This window comes from Phocoena phocoena, chromosome 16 (genome assembly GCF_963924675.1).
Source record: "Phocoena phocoena chromosome 16, mPhoPho1.1, whole genome shotgun sequence".
NCBI classification, from domain to species: domain Eukaryota; kingdom Metazoa; phylum Chordata; class Mammalia; order Artiodactyla; family Phocoenidae; genus Phocoena; species Phocoena phocoena.
Genome location: NC_089234.1, coordinates 41,310,132 through 41,330,910, shown reverse-complemented (window position 1 = coordinate 41,330,910; position 20,779 = coordinate 41,310,132). Strand labels below are relative to the sequence as shown.

Below are 20,779 nucleotides of genomic sequence, written 5' to 3'. Positions count from 1 at the left end.
CCTCCTTTGTCATAGATTAGTTGACCATAGGTTCGTGGGTTTATCTCTGGGCTTTCTATCCTGTTACATTAATCTATATTTCTGTTTTTGTGCCAGTACCATATTGTCTTGATTATCTACATGAATTTATTTTTAAACATTTATTCAGAGGAAATGATTTTCAATATTATCTAGCTTTCATGAATAAAACAGAGTCAAGATTTTATACACAGGTGCAAAAGCTATATTATGTTAAAGGGAAAATGAAGAACATATGTAATTCCTTTATTATATTTTTCTTTTTGATTTCAATAAATCACTGCAAGATAATACCCACTGAATGTGAATTCAAGAATGTGTACTATTTGGTACTGATTCTATAAGTTTTAAGATAAACTTCAAATAGACATTTGATTTGGTTGAATGTTTGAATAAAACAAATGTTATATTAATGAGTTAATGTAAAACCAACATAATGGTCATAGAAACAGTGATTTGGCCCATAATAAACTCTCAATCAATAATCACAGATTCAGAGATAATGTAATGTTGCAATTGTGAGAAAAAGCTGAAGTTCTCAGTAATATGCACCTGTTTACAAATTCATCACTCCATTTCATTTGTTGGACCCCATTGGTTTTTAAATATATTACTATTTCTAAAGCATATTTGTAAGGCAGGGATGACATGCAAGAGAGATTCATAAAATTACTTTTTCAGAGAAGGAGGTTAAAGGCTGAATTATAGCCAAAGCATGAGTGACTTCTAATTTGGAAAGATTATTTTTATGGAAGATGATCTTTAGATCATGCAGTATAATTGAGAAGAGCCTGAAAATAAGTGCAGGGGCAGAAGAAGACAGTAACTAATCATTTTAAAATAGGTGTATATTCCAGGACAGCATAAGTTAGAGTTCAGGAATTTACAATGTCTTGTATAGATGACTATGGAATCACTGTAGATAATCTTCAAAGGATCATGGAGTATGATCAAAGTGCCAAAAGATATTATGGCCCCTGTTGCAGTTAAATCAGCAATTGTTCCATAAAGTGCTACACAGTAGCCATATAGACCTTGATGAGTTAGAAAATGGAAGATGAATCTTTACCTGTGCAAAATCAAATACTCAATTTTATTTGTTCACTGTTGAGAAACTGGATCAGGAGTGTATTAGTCAACAGAACTGAGAGATACATAGATGATAGATAGGCTGATTGATTTAGGGATATAGCAAGGGAGATTGATGATAAGGAATTGGCTCACAAGATTATGGAGGCTGAGTGGTTCTAAGATCAGCAGTTGTCAAGCTGAAGACCCAGCTGGTATAGTTCTAGTCCAAGACCAAAGTCTGAGAAACAGGAGAATTGATTGTCTAAATTCCAATCTGAGTCCAAGTCTGAAGGCAAGAGAAGGCAGATGTCCTAACTTGAAGACAGTCAGGAACAGAGAGTGAATTCTTCCTTACTAGCTATTTGTCCTATTCAGGTCTTCAGTGGATTAGATGAGGCCCACCCATGTTTGGGAGGACAATCTGCTTTACTCAGTCTACCAATTCAAATGTTAATATCATCCAGAAATACCCTCACAGACATACCTAGAGTAATATTTAACCAAATATCTGGGCACCTCATGGCCCAGTCAAGTTGATGCATAAAATTAACAATTACAAGGAGGATGGATTCATGCTACAAAAATATAGGAGAAAATCATTTGTGTTTGTTCTTAAGAGAATAATTGGTGCAAAATGGCTGTCTAGTACACAGTAAGTCAGATTACAATATTTGTAACTGAAAAATAAACATGTATTAGTCCAATATAGACTTATACATAATCTTGCTCCACCAAAGTTAGTGTTTCTGTTTTGATAATGTCTATGAGTAGATATAGAGCACCCACTACCATTGTTGGTATTCTGTCATTAAATGATTATTATATGTAAATCATCATATAGTGAATTCTAGTTCAGCTTATTTAATGTCCATGACCCTTCAGAAGTTCTATCCTTTTTAGAGGGGAGGAGAAAACTAAACACTTGGATTCTTGATGAAGTATGTAAGAAAGTAATATCACACCAATTGCATTTTAAATTATTCCTTTGGGGTGCCTTTTTCTTGAGAAGGTTTTCAAAATGGATAATATCATCATTTGTATCAATTATTTCCTAGTTCAAGTGGTGTTATTTTAGTTGTGTTTATTATAAAAAATATTTTTTTCTTCTGGACTCTTGTACATTTTCTCTTTAATCATTAAAGCCATTGAAGTCTATTGGAAGGCATTGGTTTAAAATATGTATAAAAAACTATTTTAGATATTCAGAAATTATATATTTTAGCATTTTATTTCTACTAAAATGTCAATTTTCATGTAAATATATTACATGAGACTCCAAGAAATATATAATAGATATAAATGTCAGGAGATTATTGTTACCTATGAATACAAGGACATTGATGCCAGTGGCATTACCCTATCACTAAACATGTACATTTAACACAATATTATGATTTATGGAGTGCTTTCCAAGATTCATCCTTCTCAATATTTTCTTCAAAATGAACAACATACCATTTCTTTGCTGAATATAAAGTTGCCCAGAGTGACATCAACATTATGGTAGTGTAAGATGTCCCTTCTTTAAGTCCCCGCTTTGAACAAATAAAAATTAGCATCTATCTATGAACAAAAGTACCTCTGCTGTAGTTGTGGGATCCAACACCATATGCAAAGAGACCTGGAAGTAATTCTGCCCACCTGTGCATTGGGTAATAGGCAGAGAGACCTTGGTTTGGAATTTGAACTAGCAGAAGCCATTGAACTGGCTGAGCGGTGGAATGGCCCCAACTCCTCTGGGTCATGGTCTGGGGAAACCTGGGTAATATTGACTTGGGCAGACACCTGTGGATGAAAGAGACTTGGTAAAAGTTCATTCCTCTCGAGGAGAGATTCCAGCCCTCTGTTGGAGCAACATGTGCGGGGCAGGTGTATTCATACAAGGTTGAAGAAAACCCCAGAAGTAAGCGGGACCAAGAAAAATATCTGCAACTCAATGACAATTACAAAAGATTTGAGGAGGTATCTGCTACATCAAATGCGAAAGCAGCCAATGCAAATCTCCAAGAAACACAAAGAATCAAAGAAACATGTCATCGCCAAAAGATAACAATTATCCTACGGTAATCGAACTCCAAAACATGGAACTTGGTAATATACCTGATAAAGATTTCAAAATAACTGTTTTGAGGAAACTAAATGAGCTACAAGAAAGCACAGAAAGGCAATTCAGTGAAATTAGGAAAACAAGACATGAACAAAATGAGAAATTTAACAAACAGATAGAAATCATTAAAAAAAGAACCAAACAAATTCTGGAGCTGAATAATTCAGTCAATAAAATGAAAAGTGCAATATAGAGCATCTACAGTAGAATAGACCAAACATATTAAATAAAGTGTTTTTAAACAGAAACAACCATAAAACAAGGTTATGTATTGATTTGTTGATGAAAATGTAACCAGAGGCTTGCAGGAACTTAATCCTGTATTCCCCTCAGCAATGTAATAACCTTGAATTCCCCCTAGGAGCATTGGTTCAGTATTTGTTAATTCAGTGTTCATGTGTCTTTATAGTACAGAATTACCATGGATGATGAGAATCAACTATATTTATATGAAACTGTGAATACAATACTTCTGTGGGGAAATATTGCAAGTAAGATTAGTCAGGAAAATTTTCTCTTTTTTTAGGTTGGCTCAAGCAGCTGTGGCTCACAGGATAATCAATTAACTGAGAACTGCTCACCTTTTACATTCAGATTTCTCTTATGCATCTTCTTGAAATATTGAATTTTCTGGCTTTATTTTCTTTAACTTATGTGTGCATTTATGCATTTTTCTGTATTTTCCCAGTAGTTGTATAAAATCATTTGTGGAAAAAGACATGAACTAAATAAGTAAGTGACACCCTCAGGCAGGTGCCCAAGCTGATAATCATCCCATGAATAGAATGCCCTTCAGAAAACCAAATTTATATTTCTGAGACTCATTGAAATGTTAAAGGGCACAGAACATGACCATCTGTATGGCAGATGTGCCCTGAAAATTGTAAATAATAATGTATAGCGCAACACAGGTAGAACAAACAACCTGACTGTCCTGTGAAGATTTTCAACCTCCACTCAGAAAGCACTAGAGTGCCATGTCTCTGTAATAAGTAACAGTGATATGTGTGTATTTATATATGTGATATGTGTATGTGTATATAGATATGTACATATTTTTGTTGTGTACATAGATATGTACATATTTTGTTGGGTATATATAAATATATATATAGAGGAAATGAGTGAAATAAGTTGCTGAAATCTATTTGTTAAAACCATTTTGCATGCTGTCTCTTTTGCTTGTTTGCATCTGGTATAGGCCATTTCATTGCACCCATTTTACTCTTGCCAGGCCTTCCATATTAAAACAAAATGCCTTAACCCTCTTTTCTTAGCCATTTCTCTTATATTAGCTTCAAAGTTTCCAAACGCTAGCCTATATCTGAACAGGTCCACCATTGCATGGTAGATAATGAATAAATGTGTGTAGCTCAATTATGGATCCATTTTAACGTTGCATTTTACATGTGTATGTCTGTGTGTAGATGTTTGCTTATTCCAGTAGTGAAAATGAACAATCTGTGCTAAGATGTTTGGCCTAAATGTACAACATTTGTACATATGGAAGGGAGCAAAACTCACTATAAAATGCTGAACTAATAACTTGATATACTACTTGAGTCCTTTGCTGTCAACAGCTAAATACCACATTTTTAAAGTAGGGGCAGAAGTCTATTTTCAAAAATTTCAGATACCTATTGTTCAAGTTTTTTGGTTTGTTTCCTTTTGTCTTTTGCTTGGTTTTAATTTTTTAATTCAACTCTGTGGCACAGTTATTTACTTTGGCAACAAAGATCTTTAAATACTCTGTTTGTTTTATTAGATATCTGGAAACAACTTGTTGCCATTCAATTTTAAATTTTCATAATTTAAAAACCAAGGCATAACTACATAGGAGTGGGTGAATTTTTATAAGAGAGAATGATGTCTTTGGGGACAGGGATTACATTAAAAAAATATTAAAATGTTGGCTTGGAAGCCTTTTTGTTAACTAACATTTCCAGAGGTGTGCCCGTGTTCATATATGTGCTATTAAAACTATCTCCTCTCACTTTATCCTCAGTTCTCTTTCAGCTGCAGAAAGTCAAAGTTTGCCTTTAAAAGCTGCCTGCCAGGAGAGCTGACTTTATAAATACGCTACTTTGTACTCACAGTTCCCCAAAGCATGGGCTCCCCAAAGCACAGTTTTAAAATCACTTCTTTAATCATAATTGTATTATTTTTCTAAATCAGAGGTTGCAAACTCCTGTGTTTGCTGTGCCAAAGGATGTATGGGGGGGCATTAAATGCATAGTTTAATTCTCTAAAATCTGTTGCTGACTTTAGAACCAAGAGATTTCTTATAAAATTAGAAGATGTAGTAACATTGGCTCCATATTTCATTATGGCAAGAATTTGCTGAGGCTGAGTAGCAGCTACCATTTTAGAGGGGGAAGTGTTCCCCAGTTGCCACCATTCCCATGAGCCTTGCTTCACTCTTTTACATCGCCTGATATCCCTGCAGATATCTGGGTCTGTAGCCCCTGAAAATAGAAGTAAATGAGATAACTCCTTCTTTTTCTCTCTGAAACTATTCCTCCATTAAGGAATCCCATTTAAAACCTAACAAAACATATCTCAGAATAAAATGTAAAAGTCTGTGTTCTTTAGAGGCACAAAGCTTATGTTTATTGACTAAATTCATTTATTCATTGTGACAGTGTGATGATTAGAGAAGTAAAGTATAAAATATAAGAGTAACGAAAAGGGTGCCATGTTCTGACGTGGGGTAGGGAAATTCTGTCAGGAATGGTTTAGAAGAAGGCAATACTTAATTAAGTTGAAATGTAACTAATGAGAAGGATCCCAGCTAAAGCTTGAAGACAGGGCTCTGGATGTAGGAATACAAAGACCTACAAGTAAGAGAAAACAACAGTGATTCTCTGTTGGAGATCAATAAGAAATAAAGCTAGATGCTCAGGCCAAATGTGAAATCATGGTCTTATATGCCATTTTATGTTTTGTTGTTGTTTTAATCTAAAATGAAAAGATATTACCATTTCTTCAATTCTGTCACACAATGGCTTTCTACTTAACCGATACTACAAGCACTAAAGAAAATCCCAGCTTTCTCTCTCCTCTGATAGACAGGGAATCCATTGTCTCCAACTCTCTCCCTTAAATTTGCCACTTGCATGTAATTACCAACTGGATTTCATTGATCTCTCTGAAATGGTTTTTGATTTTAAAATAAAGTAACTAATTCCTTCTTACAGTTTAAATCCTAGTTTGTAGATAACTTAATGCATCAAGATTTTTTTAAGGAGGAACAGCAGATGCATTTCTCCATAGGAGCTAAGATGCTAATGATCATAAATTGGTCCAAATGCGTTTCACACTGAATCAGGGCCTTCTATTTCTTAATCCAAAGCAAGGACCATGGCGTTGGAAATTTCAGACTTTATAGGAACTCATGTGTTTGCAAGTGTTCTTTTGAAATACTTCAGATCTCTGGTTGTGGGCAACTGCCTGCTTTTTTCCTTTGTGTAACAAATGTCTGGTTTTTGTGCCAGAACACTTCTGGTGTGCTGTTGATCAAATGAGAATTGACAGTTTTTCTTTTGTTTTTTTCAGCTTACTCCAGTTGGCACCACAGTATTTACAGGATTTTCAGGAGACAATGGAGCTACAGACATAGATGATGGCCCAAATGGACAGATAGAATATGTTATTCAATATAATCCAGATGATCCGGTATGTAAATATCTACTTGCAATGTGAGTTCACCATAAGGAATAAAATTAATATTTACTTCAGCCGATATTTATTATATTTTTCTATTGCTCAGCTCCTGGAACCACATTAGTAATTATACTATTATTAATAACTATCTCAAAATTACATTTTAAAAAATATTTGTGCTATACTTATAAAAGCTAGTTTTTGGTGAGTTTTGTAGGTAAAAGTTTAAAATGTATTCATAGGTATAATATGTCATTTTTATTAAATTTCCATTATGTTAGTGGACTCCTAAGCATTCTAAGTAAATCATTGGATATGATATTACCAATGTGATGCGTATGCTTTATGGAACTTGCAAATTAATACCACCACTGCCCCTTCTCCACCAATGAAACCTGAGGTAGAGAAGAGGACAAAGCCTCTAGCAATAGGTTTTTCAGTTTTTGGTTTTTTTGCATTAGACAGTGGGGCTTCTGCATTGTGCCTTAGGCTGTGAAATTATTTTTCCCAATGATATAGTATATGTAACACAAATAAAATAAGAATTGTTTTCTTGAAGCTAGAGCTGGAAGTCCTGCCTGCCATCTTTCCCTTCCTCTTTTCCCGGAGGCAGCTTCTCAGAACACCAAGGGCTCCCCAAAGCATAGTTTTAAAATCACTTAAGTGACTTTTTAAATTAATGCTTCTCCTTTAGGTTTAATATTAGGAACATAAAAGTGGTGAAGTTAACATTGTATCTTTGTTTTTAAATTATATATTTCTTATATAAGCTTTAAACAATTTAAAAAAACCTGTTGAACTTGTAGAGACTAAGAGCTCTCAATAAGATCTACCTCACAAATTGATTGTGAGAACTAAGTGAATTGTGAATGCATTTCCTCATCTTATTCTCACAAATCAATTAGTTAGTAGTAGTATCTCTATCACATAGAAGCGAACACAGGTTCATAGGTGACGTGACTTGCCTGGTAACACACACCCACCTCTAAGCCGGAGAGTCAGGACTCGATTTCAGAGTAATATGTGCTCCACTCTTCCTCTGTTGTGCTCTATGAACATAGTTGCAGCACTTGAGTTAAAATTTTCAAAAAAAATTTAAAAACAAAACAAAAGGCCCACGTGTATAGCAGAGTCAAGGGAATATTTGGGGGGATTCTGTTTTTGTTTTTCCCCTAAAATGTATGCCTCCACATGTTTATAGACAGAGGTAATGAAACCAAGAGATGGGGAGATGATGAGAATGTGACAGAAAAGGACATGAGGGGTTACACAGAAGTCGAATGGAAAAGATCAAAGAAACAGCAGAAGGGAAATTAAGCAGAAATAGGCAGCTGACTATACAGAATATTTCTAAACCATTTATTTTCTTTACTATTTAGATTTTTAAAATAATTAATTGTATGTGTGTGTCATGTTTCTAGCTTATATTTTATGAAGGTCATTTCCTAATCTTTACTCCTCAAGCTGTAAAAATGAAACTCCAAGAAAGTATAGAATGACCAGGCCACGTATTTTAGGGGAATATTTATTACATTGCATTAAAAAAAAAACAAACCTACCCAAGGATTAGATATAGTGCGAGACAGAAATGTATTACTTGGAATGTATCTTTTAGAAGTTTTGTGAGGCTGAAATTCCTTGCAATAATTCCTTCTGAATGCTTCCCCTTTTCAGAGATTTCTGGGCTTGGCATGAAATATAATATGTACCTTTTATTACCTACAGATTGAATAAACCAATCATTCACATGCAGTTTCCAAATTGCAAAAGAAGAAAAAAAAATGTACTTTAGCAAGCTAGCGCTACTATGGAATAACGAAAGAAATTCTCTGGGCATGGTTCTAGTTCAATGAGGCAAAAGAATAAGACATCATGACAGCCCTTAAGTTAGGGTATATTGGAAGAGAAAGCATTAACCAAGTCACATCCTTACAGAGAGAATCCATCTTTAATCATCATAGAGAGTTAATGCAAACCTCAATGCCAGTTTCTTCTCTTATAAAATCTCTGAGAAAGAGCTATCTGATGACTTTTATGTTCTTAAATTGTTAAATCTCTAGAAATTCTGCTTATAATTAATAGCATCATAATATTATCCTGCTTATTTCTTAGAGTTAAAACAAACTTGTATGTATTACAAATATATGTAACCTGAAAATGTGGCCCCCTCTGGTTTTTGCAACCACAGTTAAAAATTTCTTTAAAATTAGTCTCACACTGTATGGTAAATAGTAAAAGGTGTAGATTGGTCTGTTCTACTTAAAAATCTCAGGGTATTTTTTTTTGTTTTGTTTGTTTTCCGTCTGATGCTACGTTATTCATTAGCAGAAATCACAAATTAGTGACCTGGAGTTTCATTCAACTCACAAAATTTTGTTTGGCCACAAATTATTTTAAATAATTTCTGAGCCAAAATCTAAAAATCATGAAATTTCACATTCAAATTTAGTTTTCTCTTCTCTCTTAAGAAATAGATGTATGACAACCCTGGTCCTGATTTCCAATAAGACAGCATCAGCTACGGTTGAATTAATGTTTTCCCATTAAGCAAACTTCTATCACTCAGACAATATATGTATATCCATTTTTACCCTCATCACTTCACTCATTTACATTATCCAAGTCATCCTTGTAGAAATTTATGAATGTATCCCGTTGTGGAGCACAGGCTCTGGACGTGCAGGCTCAGCAGCCATGGCTCACGGGCCTAGCCGCTCCGCGGCATGTGAGATCTTCCTGGACTGGGGCATGAACCCATGTCCCCTGCATCGGCAGGCAGACTCTCAACCACTGCGCCACCAGGGAAGCCCCAAAGTATGTTTTAATTAATTCTTCTCATCACTTTAAACACTGGCCTCTGGTGTTTCTGATAAGGGAAGACAATGGAAATTTAAATTATGTTTCCAGTATGTAATGTGCCATTTTTCTTTGACTGTTTTCAAGATTTTTATTTTAATTTTGAGTGCTTGGCAACTTGACCATGGGAGCATGCCAATGTATAGTTTTCTTTGTAATTGTCTTTTTTTAGGGGTTTTGCTGAACTTTAATCTCTGAATTTGTCTTTCACCAGTTAAAGAAATTATCAGACACTATTGTTTAATATTTTCATGCCATTTCCCTGACTCTTCTCCCTCTGAGACTCCAGTTACAGGCATATTAGGCATTTAAATACTGTTACACAGGTACAGGCTCTGTTCATATATTTTCAACATATTTTAATTACTTGGTTGCAACCTGGGTGTTTACTATTGATCTATATTCAAAGTTACAGTGTTCTCTGTCATCTCCATTCTATTCTTAAAACTATCCAATGTATCCAATTGTCTTTTTTTATTTATTATTTTTAAAATTTCAGATAGTATAATCTTCAGGTCTAAATTTTCCATATTTTTATAGTTTTTATAGTTTGTAATTTTGGTGAGTTTCCCATCTTTTCATTTATAGTGAGCATATTGTTTTTAATATGAGGATACCCTCATATTAATGTGTTCCTAAATATCAGAGAAGTAAAAATATAATATCACTTAAAATTATTGACTCGTCAAATGTAGTAGTTACCAATTACCAGTACTATATGTCACCACCAATCCTTTAGACAAGGCTTGGTAATTAGCATAATATATTAGTTATCTACTGTTGGATGACAAACTTAGTGGTTTAAAACAACACACTTTCATTTTGTTTAGTTTCTGCGGCTTAAGAGTCTGGACAGAGCTAAGCTGAACTGCTTGGGTTCTCATGTGGTTACAATCTACATGTTGCCCAGATTAGTTCTCATTGGAGGTTTGAGTAGGGAAGAATCCCCTACCAAGTAAACTCAGACTGCTGTTAGAATTAATTCCTTTATTGTTGTAGGACAGAGGGCCTTGGCCTCTTGCTATATGTTGGCTGGCGGCTGCTCTCAACTCTTAGAAACCACCCTTAGTTCCTTGACTGCTTACTTCCTTAAACCTGCAAGGAGAGTATCTAGAGCTAGTCTGCAGGATGGAGTCTTATATGATATAAGGCAATCACAAGAGTGACAGTTTATCACCTGTGCCATATCCTATTGGTTAGAAGCAAGTCAGAGGTCCTTCCCACGCTCAAGGGGAGGGGATTACACAAAGGTATGAGTTGCTTGTCAGCAAGTGGGGATAGAGAGGCTTCCCTTAAGAATCTGTCATACCTACTATAATGTTCAGTATTATTATCATCATTTTGAATGTCATATAAACTGATCTACTTTGGAAAAGCACTTTTGAGTCTTTTTGTTTAAGTTTGTGGAAAAAAAAATAGAGGAAATGAAGGTTCTATTCTGGTTTTAATAGAGGATAAATTGAAAATAATCATTTGCATTATTAGGATCCTTTTTACCACACCTGTATTTCCTTTATGATGTAGATGAACAGCTATACTAGGAGATGTGGAATAAATAAGAATCAGACATTTTTACTATCCAAAATAAAATTTAAAAAATTAAATTGCCAAATGTTGTAAACTTTTCACTGGAACAAAGCACTTTTATTTAACCTATTAACAAAATCAGAAGAGTTTAAATTGCACTTTTTTTTTGCCCTTGTTTTTATTGAATTTTATCTAGAATAAAGAAAGAAGAAGTTTGGGGATGAAGAACTGCTTAACTGATTAACCAAATTTAAAGCGAAAACATTTGTGTTATTTTCCAAAACTTTCTGGCTCTTCCTCTTTTTGGAGACATGCCAGAAGTGAACTTTTTTGGGTTGGAGAAAATTACTTGCTCTGGCTAATGAGATATGGGCGCAAAGAATCAAATACAAGTCACCGTTTCCCCTCCCACTGCTGCAGTGATTGGAGAAAAACATGTTGAGGTGAAACATGCATTAGCCTGAGTCCCTGAATGAAAACATAAACAGAGCCCACTTGCTGACATGTGTTAGTGTAGATATGTAGAATGGGTACGAAATAAAAAATTCTAATGTTAAAAAATTCTATTAATTTGGGGGTTTTATTCTTGCATCATAACCTATCCTTTCTCATCTGATATTTTCAGATGAAAATAATTTAGTAAATACCTCATTATTGGTGTCCGCTAGAGAGCGAACTAAGAGGATTTGTACTATGCTCATCACAGTTACTATAAAATACTATTTTTTTGTGCCTTCATGGTAATAAAAATTAAGGCCATCTACAATACACTGAACTAATTATATTTTAAAACATGAAAAGAAAAGAAAAGAAAGGAAAAAGAAAGATTCAGGAAAAAAAGAGGAGAATAATTTGTCATGTATTGTGTGGAATTTTTCATTTTGGGGAGTTTATCTTATTTGGAAAAAGGAAATTATTAATATAATAGGTATCATTTGGATATTTTATTTTTTAAATTTATTTAACACCTTTATTGAAGTATAAATGCTTTACAATGGTGTGTTAGTTTCTGCTTTATAACAAAGTGAATCAGTTCTACATATACATATATCCCCATATCTCTTCCCTCTTGTGTCTCCTTCCCTCCCTTCCCATCCCACCCTTCTAGGTGGTCACAAAGCATGAGCTTTGTGAACACTTGTGTTTAATTAGGTCATTGCCTAAAGTCCTTCGTTGTGTAAAACTTTGAACCCAGGTTGTTTAACTGTGAGTCTGTGACATTTTACATTTATAACATGTACTTTTGAAGCCAAATAGAAACTTCTAAATACAATTTCCTATGAAATTGGTTAGAAGAAGGTGACATGAACTGCATTGTAATCTTTCCTTCACCCCTAAATGTGCATATACGTATTTGTGTGTGTTTATGTGGCAGGGAGGAATGAGTGTGTATGAAGTAGAGAAACAATTATCAGAGTGTTGGTATTCTACTAGGAGCAAACGAATGTTGCTGCTCAAATCGTAGTCCCTTTTGAGTAGACAAGGGCTACATGATCTTACTTAATCCTCCACTTTTCACTTCAGGTAATTCAGATTAGGGGAGTCACACCAAACCATGGATGGTTCAGCAACTAATGGCATGGTGGCCTGATTAATCCATGACAAGCTTAAGACCAACTACAGACTGATTAGGACACAGAGTTGGTGCTGTTTATTCAAACTAAGAGATAAAGTCACAGTCCTGTTCAACATGAACAAATGGGGAAAGAGAGAGAGAGATTAGAGGTGATGAAGGAAGAGAGAGAGGGGAGAGAGAGATTCCAAAAAAATGTAGAAAAAAAATAATAAGAGAACTTAACAGCCTCTGAGAGACTGAGAAATGTTTTCCTTGTTACATATGTTCCCACCACTTCCCAGTTACAGGCCCAGTAAAGCATATTTGTACCTTGGTTCTGTCATTAGATAACCAGGAAATAGATATACATGTATATGTGTATGTGTGTGTCTGTGTGTGTGCAGGTCTCAAAAATAAATCTCTCTTCTTTTGAACTGAATATCTAGTCCTTACAGTTGAATGGATAATATCAAAAACAGTATTTGTAAATATAGCATAGGTATGAGAAGCCAAACAGAATCTTTTCTGCTTATTAGAAAATGATGAATTACCAGAGTTCTCAGCTGAGAACAAATAACACTAAATACCTCATAGTCCATTTCCAGATCATCTCCAACTGTGGAGCCCAACACCTCCTTACAGGACTAGCAGAGAGGTGTCATTTTATCTACGCTGGTACTAATTCAGCTTCCCACAGGTTAATAAAGAGGGCTGTGGGGGGATGGAATCAACTCTGGAGAAACACGGAATTGTTAGTGTCAACATTCCATCTCCCTTCTTTGCTTAAGTCAGTGTGAGTGTGTGTGTGAAGGAAGGGCATTACACATGCCTCCTACACTCTTTCTCATCCTTCCAACAGTGATAAAATCATTTAAACTGCCCTATGCCCTCATTTACTAAGTGGAGAATTGCCCCTTGTCTGACAGTAACTGAGACACCAAACTGCTAGGGAGTTGTGAGTGGACCTCTCCTGATGGAGAGCAGATGTTTGGGGCCTGTGGGTATTAAGAGGCTTAATCATTATTGGAATTACCTGATTAACACTGGGCAGGTAGAGGTCAGCATTTAAATTCTCATCACCCAAAGAAACAAGTGCTAGTTCGTGCTTTACAGAGCAGTGTCCAGAATTAACAGAAAGAGGGTCAGGGCCTTATTTCCAAAAAATGTATGTTGCTTATGAAAAAGGATATGACTGTGTTCCTACACCCCTCTCCTTTGTTGATGAACCAAATCTCTAAGGATGAGAGGAGAGGAAAATAAATGGTAGAGGAAGGGATGGTGCAGACCCTACCTCCCTTTCCACCTCAAACAGTTCTTTGACAAGAGTATAAGACTGAGATGCTCTTGATACACTGATACACACGCACACTCACACACACATATATCTATATCAGTTATGGGATCCTTCTGACATATTATTTATTATTAAAGGAATCAGATTGAATTAGAAAAGCACAATTTTAGTAATTACTAAAATCGCAAAATATTAAATGCTCAACATGTTATTACCTTTGAGAGGCTTCACTCAAATTATATTTAGAAGTTCATCCCAATCTAACATCAAGTCAATTTGTTAACCTAACACAACTAGCTCCAAAATAAAGAAAAATGAAATAATTATCCATCTTAAAAATGTATTATAGGAGCTTATTATTGAGTTGAGATCACAAGCAAATGCCAAAACTCTTATATGCTTAACTTGGTCCTTTCTATCTTCTAGTCTAGTGTTTCTCAAAATAAAACCTAAACTTTCTACATGATAATCACCCAAGAGTTTTGTTAGAAATATAGACTTCTGAGAATTTCTGGAATTTGGAGTAATAGACTTGGAATCTGCAATCTAAGTGATACATTTCTATGATCCTTATATACTTTAAACTTTGAAAATTATTGTCACATTGCCTTATCATATAATAATTTAAAAAAACAACCATATTTTCTTAGTAAATTTTGCTCTTTTTTTCCTCCTTAGGTAGAGCTTTAGAAATAGCATTACAGCAGGGCATTTACTTTGAGTTGATCTAATCCAATATTCTTTTTGCTACAGGACAAATAAAGAGCACCCTAAGCATTTATCCACATTTTGTTTCTAATTTTTCTCATGATTATTATTCTGTTTTTTCAAGACAGAATGGATACTTTATGAATACTTGTTTCATTAATAAATTAGTTAATTTTAACACAAAGGCTTTTCATATGCAATAATTTATAAACAGCATTGATCATAAAGCAGATATTCTCCTTATGTTTCTTGGAACATAAGTATTTATGAAACTCCTAGCAAAATTAAAATCTCAGATATCTATAAAAGATGGACTTAGCTAATAAGAATTAGATTTAATTAAAAAATTTTCTTAAGAACAATATAATCCTTAATTACTAGCTACAATGCTTGTAATAATTCTACAAATATCCAATGAAAATTATCAACTAAAATAGGATCACAAACATCCATTACGTTACTTGGTTAGAAATATAAATGTAAGTATTTCCACATCATAGATTGAGAGATCCTTGAGAAATCTGTGAGGGAAAGCAGAAAATACACAAATAACAAATGCTGTTTGGAAAAAATAATGTAACATAAGAGCAAAGATTTAATCCTAAATTGAATGACAAAGAAGATTTTACCGAATAAGATTTGCAGGATTTATAATCCAGAGAAATGAGGGATAGAATGTTTAGGCAGGAGAAAATGAAAAGCAAATGTCACCTGCAAAGAGTCATGGCATAAATGGAAAAGAGAGGGGACTGCATGATGAGGACACATAGGCAGGAGATAATCATGTATCAAAGTGCTTTCAGTTGCAAATAATAGAAAACTGCATTTAAAGTGACTTTGCCAACAAAGTCATGTATTATCTCTTGTAACAGGTTGTTCAGAGAAGGGGAGGTATCAGGATTTGTTAAACAACTCAGAGATATCACAGAGCCAGCTTCTTTTCATTTTCTGCTCTTCCATTTTCCGCATTTTGTTTACTTCTAGATTAACTGTTTCAATAGTTCCAAAATGGCTGCTGATGGTTCCAGGTTTTGCATCCTTATAAAAGCATCTGTAAGAAGAGAAGGGAACACTTTTTTTCTTGTCTCTCTCTCTCTTTACAATTAAGAAAAACTCTTCAGATTATTTAGAATTAGATCTCACGTACATTTCCAAATCAATCACTGGCAAAGAGTGTGGATTTTCCATGGTAGGATTAGATTTGTCAAAACTCACCCCACTTAGGGTCATAGCCTCCCCTAAAGCACAAAGCCACCAATTATCTGAACTCATTTGGAGTTCTGACTCCAAGGATTAGGTGGCGTTTCGGTAAGCAACCCACCGTATATTTCATAAACACGCTAGAATTGATATATGTCTCTACAGTTATTGAGCCTTTGAAAGTTAACAACCCTATAACAACACACTCAGTTGTGTTTTACAGTGTATATGGCAATTATTAACTAAAGTATTCATCATAACTAACTTAGATATTTAAACAATTTTTACTCTCCCTGGCATAGTTTAGAGTCCCGCAGTGTTTAAATAGGCAAAAATTTAGGGAAAATGTCAAACGCCTGTTTTTAATTGTAAATATCTTTTATGGCACATTTTTTATATTTATGTTTTAAAATGTTACTTTTTTTTTTTTTTTTTTTTTTTTTTTTTTGCGTTACGCGGGCCTCTCAATGTTGTGGCCTCTTCCGTTGCGGAGCACAGGCTCCGGACGCGCAGGCTCAGCGGCCATGGTTCACGGGCCCAGCCGCTCCGCGGCATGTGGGATCCTCCCGGACCGGGGCACGAACCCATGTCCCCTGCATCGGCAGGCGGACTCCCAACCACTGCGCCACCAGGGAAGCCCTAAAATGTTACTTTTTAAATGACTGAATCCAAGAAAGACCTGCAAAGTCAATTGCATGAACACAGAATAAATCATTAAAAAATATCTATCAATTGTATACTCTGTGTGTGTGTACGAGAAAGAGAGGGGGTCACAGAAGGAGGGAGAAAAAGATGGAGAGGGAGAGATCACAACTCTAGATATTGAAGGTTAATTTGCCCACATTCCCCCAAATGAACTTGAGATAGAAGATTTGAGTCAGCTGTTCTCTCATTAACGCTGTTTCTAAGTAACTCCCCTTGTGTCAGCTGAGTGTATAAACACAGACACACACAGACAAGCATGCACACACTCTTTCTTCCTTCCCTTCCCCTCTTCTTCTGCTTTCTTCCTCCTGCTTTGCCTCTCCCCCTCCCTCTCCCCCACCTCCTCCTCCTTTTTCTGAAGAATCTAAGTATTTCATCTGCTGCCCACAATCACATGCACGCCTATCACTGCACAAAACAATCAACCAAAAAAGTTCCAATACTAAAAGTAAAACTGACTTGTTGTCATAATTTAGAGACTATTTTATCAGTCTTCAAAATGGCACTAAAACAAAAAAGTGATGTAAGGTCTTTTTAAGGCTGAGAGACAGATCTCCTAAATTATATTCCCTTGAGGAATGACTATACTGTCTTACAGTGAGGGCTGCTCATGCCACAGCAGTATTGCTGGAAGGCACTTTGGAAGTTGCCCTTATAACCTGCATGTTGCCAAGAAGAAACTCAACCCCTGTCAGGATAGGAGACTTAACTAATGAACAGCAGTTTTGAGGCTTGGAAAAACAAACAAAACAAAACAAACAAACAAAAAACAAGCTACAGCACATTCTTTTTCACAAAAACACAAAGTTTCAGGTTAATAGTTGTATTTAATACAGTACTTGAAAATACTGAGAATACAGAATGGGCACCAATGTTGAAAAGGGATATTATGTAGAAATCACAAATTGCAATCTTTGAACGCTTTGGTGTTTAAAAAAAAATTGTGAAAAGATAATATGGTAATAGGAAAGATTTTTCAGATATCTGGGCTTAGAAGTATCCCAGGGCTGTTGATGGGTAACCCTAATAATATATGAAAAACTTACAAGAAGTAAGTTTCCTGGTTATCATTATCAAAAGTGAGACCTATTGATCAGAATGACAAGTTTTTGGAAATAAGAATATTAAATCTGAAGCTTACACTCACATCCTGTTTTCAGATGATGAACATGTTGTCTATAACTTTCTAGGGGACTAAACTGAAATATAAGATTGTCTAATTCATCTTATGTTCAGATGATCTCAAATGTGTATCTTTACCTATTTGCAGACATCCAATGACACCTTTGAAATCCCCCTTATGTTGACCGGAAATGTAGTGTTAAGGAAGAGGCTCAACTATGAAGACAAGACTCGCTACTTTGTCATCATCCAAGCTAATGTGAGTGTTTAATTTCTCTTACTTTCCTCTTCTGAATTTATGAAGTACAGAACTTGCCCAGAATGTATGTGCTCACTGTGATTTGCAGCCTCAACAGGGTAGCCCTGCGCTCAGTGTAATTTGTAAATTATAGTCTTCTGAATAGGAAATGGGATGGAATGGGATAGGAAGATTATTCCCACTCACTGTATTCTTCACTCTTTGAATCACTCATACACTTCAATAATCTGTTTTTAGCTCACACTGAAGTATTTCTCAAAGCATGATCCACCGAATGGCTGCAGCAGAATCACCTTGGGAGTGTATAAAAAAATGCAGATTCCTGGACACAACCTCAGACCCTCTGAATAAAAATTTCAGAAGGTAGAAGTGGAATACCCGCATTTTTTATTAGCTCCCCAGGGGACTTCAAAGTACACTAAAGGTAGAGAACTGTTGAATCATTTATTGAATCATTTATCTTTTATTGAGTAGTTGCTCACTACATCTAAGCTATAATGATCATAACCCACATATATGGACTGCAGTAACAGAAAACCTGAAAAACAATTGCTTGTATAACATTATTATTGTCATTATCACTATTATTTTAATAAAATTCTTAGATTTATGTGGTTCAAGAGTTGATTTGACAGTTCAAGTATATCACCAAAGACTCAGGTTCCTTCTGTCCTTAAAATCCGTCTTTTCCTGAAATTTGGTTGTTTTTCCAATGCCTTCTCTCCCATTTGCAGTTGTGATGCTTATGTCTCTGGTGCTAGTGAATACCAGCGCCATAAGCATCACGACTGCAATTCAAGTCTGAGTATAAGTGTGGTAAAATTAGGACTTCTTATGTTCATTGATTCTGTCTGCTTTTTTTTTTTTTTGCGGTATGCGGGCCTCTCACTGCTGCGGCCTTGCGGAGCACAGGCTCCGGACGCGCAGGCTCAGCGGCCATGGCTCACGGGCCCAGCCGCTCCACGGCATGTGGGACCTTCCCGGACCGGGGCACGAACCCGTGTCCCCTGCATCGGCAGGCGGACTCCCAACCACTGCACCACCAGGGAAGCCCAATTCTGTCTGCTTTTATCTGAGAGGAAGCTCTTTCCCACCCAGCTTCCCCACACAGAACAGGAATATGAGTCAGCATAGCAGACGGTAAAGTTAAGGAAGTCTGTAGGTGGTAAAGGGGAATGAGACAATCATCTCTGGATGACAAGCAAGTATGGTTCGTTTCCTGGGGCTGGGCATATTGAAAAAATAATAATAATTTGTTAGGAAGGAGGAGAATTGGGCTAGTATTTTAGTAAAAAAAAATCTAACAGGGCTGGTGACCGATAGCATCTGACATTGAAAAAATTCCTATAATAAGTGGCAGGGCCATGTTCTGAAAAGGTAGTTAGACTCTGAAGCCAGCCTGTACCTTTAATAACCCCTAAGCATTGTAATCATATTTTTATAGCTGAACGGAAAGACAAGAGGGAGTGGCAAAAGGAAATATCCTCCATCAGCTGTTCTGAACAAGTTTATATGCAAGAAAGTGTCGCTAAGTGGCCATGTTCTGTCTTTTTTAGAGATATTTCAGCAGAAAGGGCATGCATGTTTACATATATAGTATATGTGTGTGGGTAGATATAGATAGAAATCTAGTTTTTTGAAGACAGATTTCTAGACTTTCATTCAAAATACTTGTTTCTTTTTTTCCAATTCAGTGTGGGTTGTCTTAGGGCTCAGTAGCAGAGACTAGAGTAGAAACTATGGATGTAGGAAAAAGTAAAACCTCTTAAAGAGGGCCCCTCATAATTCCTCAAAAACACTGAACCCCTTTTTTTCCTATGTAAATGAAACTGGAGAAAAGGTACAATTTTCCTTTCTGACTCAGAATCTCTAATAAAATTTACAGAAAAGTCAGATTGCTATGGAATGTATTTGAAAGCTAATTTTTATTGTGCTATTTAAAATGAGTTTTTTTTTAAAGAAATATAAAATAAAATAAATCTTCTGACTTGCCATCTACTTTAAACTATTTATAAAGACATCTGGGACAATTCAAATCCAATTTGCTAGACTACTCATAACTGGGGAAAGACTGATAAGATTTTAGCATTTCAAGGATAAAATTATGAAATAACAGGATATACATGGATCCTCGAAAGGAAGGAATGGAATTGGTGAGAAATTGAATGAAGACTTGAATTTATCTGTAATAGTAATTTTTATACAAATGTAAATTATGCGATACAAAATGTGAATGCTAAATATAGGAAGTTATGATTTTTAGTGTTTTTAAAAGTTTTTAGATTATATCCTTTAAAAAGTTATATAATATACTAAAATTAGGATATATCACAATTTATTCAACTAAAGGTTTTTTTGTTTATTTTTGGTTTTTGGCACAGAACTGATAGCTAATCTCATGATTCTCCTGAGAGGCAGGGAGAATAGTATAGTGGTAAAAGCATGAATTCTAGAACCACATTGCCCAAATTCAAATACTAGTTCTGCCATTTCCTAGCGTGTAACTTTTGGTATACTCTGTATGTCAGTTTTCTAAGTAGTAAAATGGGGATATTAATGAAATATACCACATAGGGTTCTTGTGAGGATTAGCAAGCTAGCAAACAAAAATGTGCTTAAACTAATGCTTGGAATATATTCTGATATCATTACAGTATTACATAAACCTCTTAAGTACCAGTACTTACTTGTTCA

At 35.3% G+C, this 20,779-nt stretch overlaps 1 protein-coding gene across 8 annotated transcripts in view; it reads left to right on the top strand.

The window, feature by feature from the left end:
* PCDH15 (protocadherin related 15) overlaps positions 1-20,779 on the top strand; it is a 714,536-nt gene that overhangs the window by 285,284 nt on the left and 408,473 nt on the right. For all 8 annotated transcript variants that reach the window (XM_065894178.1, XM_065894175.1, XM_065894174.1 and 5 more), the window contains 2 exons: positions 6,752-6,871; positions 17,975-18,085. In XM_065894178.1, the coding sequence (XP_065750250.1) occupies positions 6,752-6,871; positions 17,975-18,085 (231 nt within the window). The remainder of the gene's footprint in view (positions 1-6,751; positions 6,872-17,974; positions 18,086-20,779) is intronic.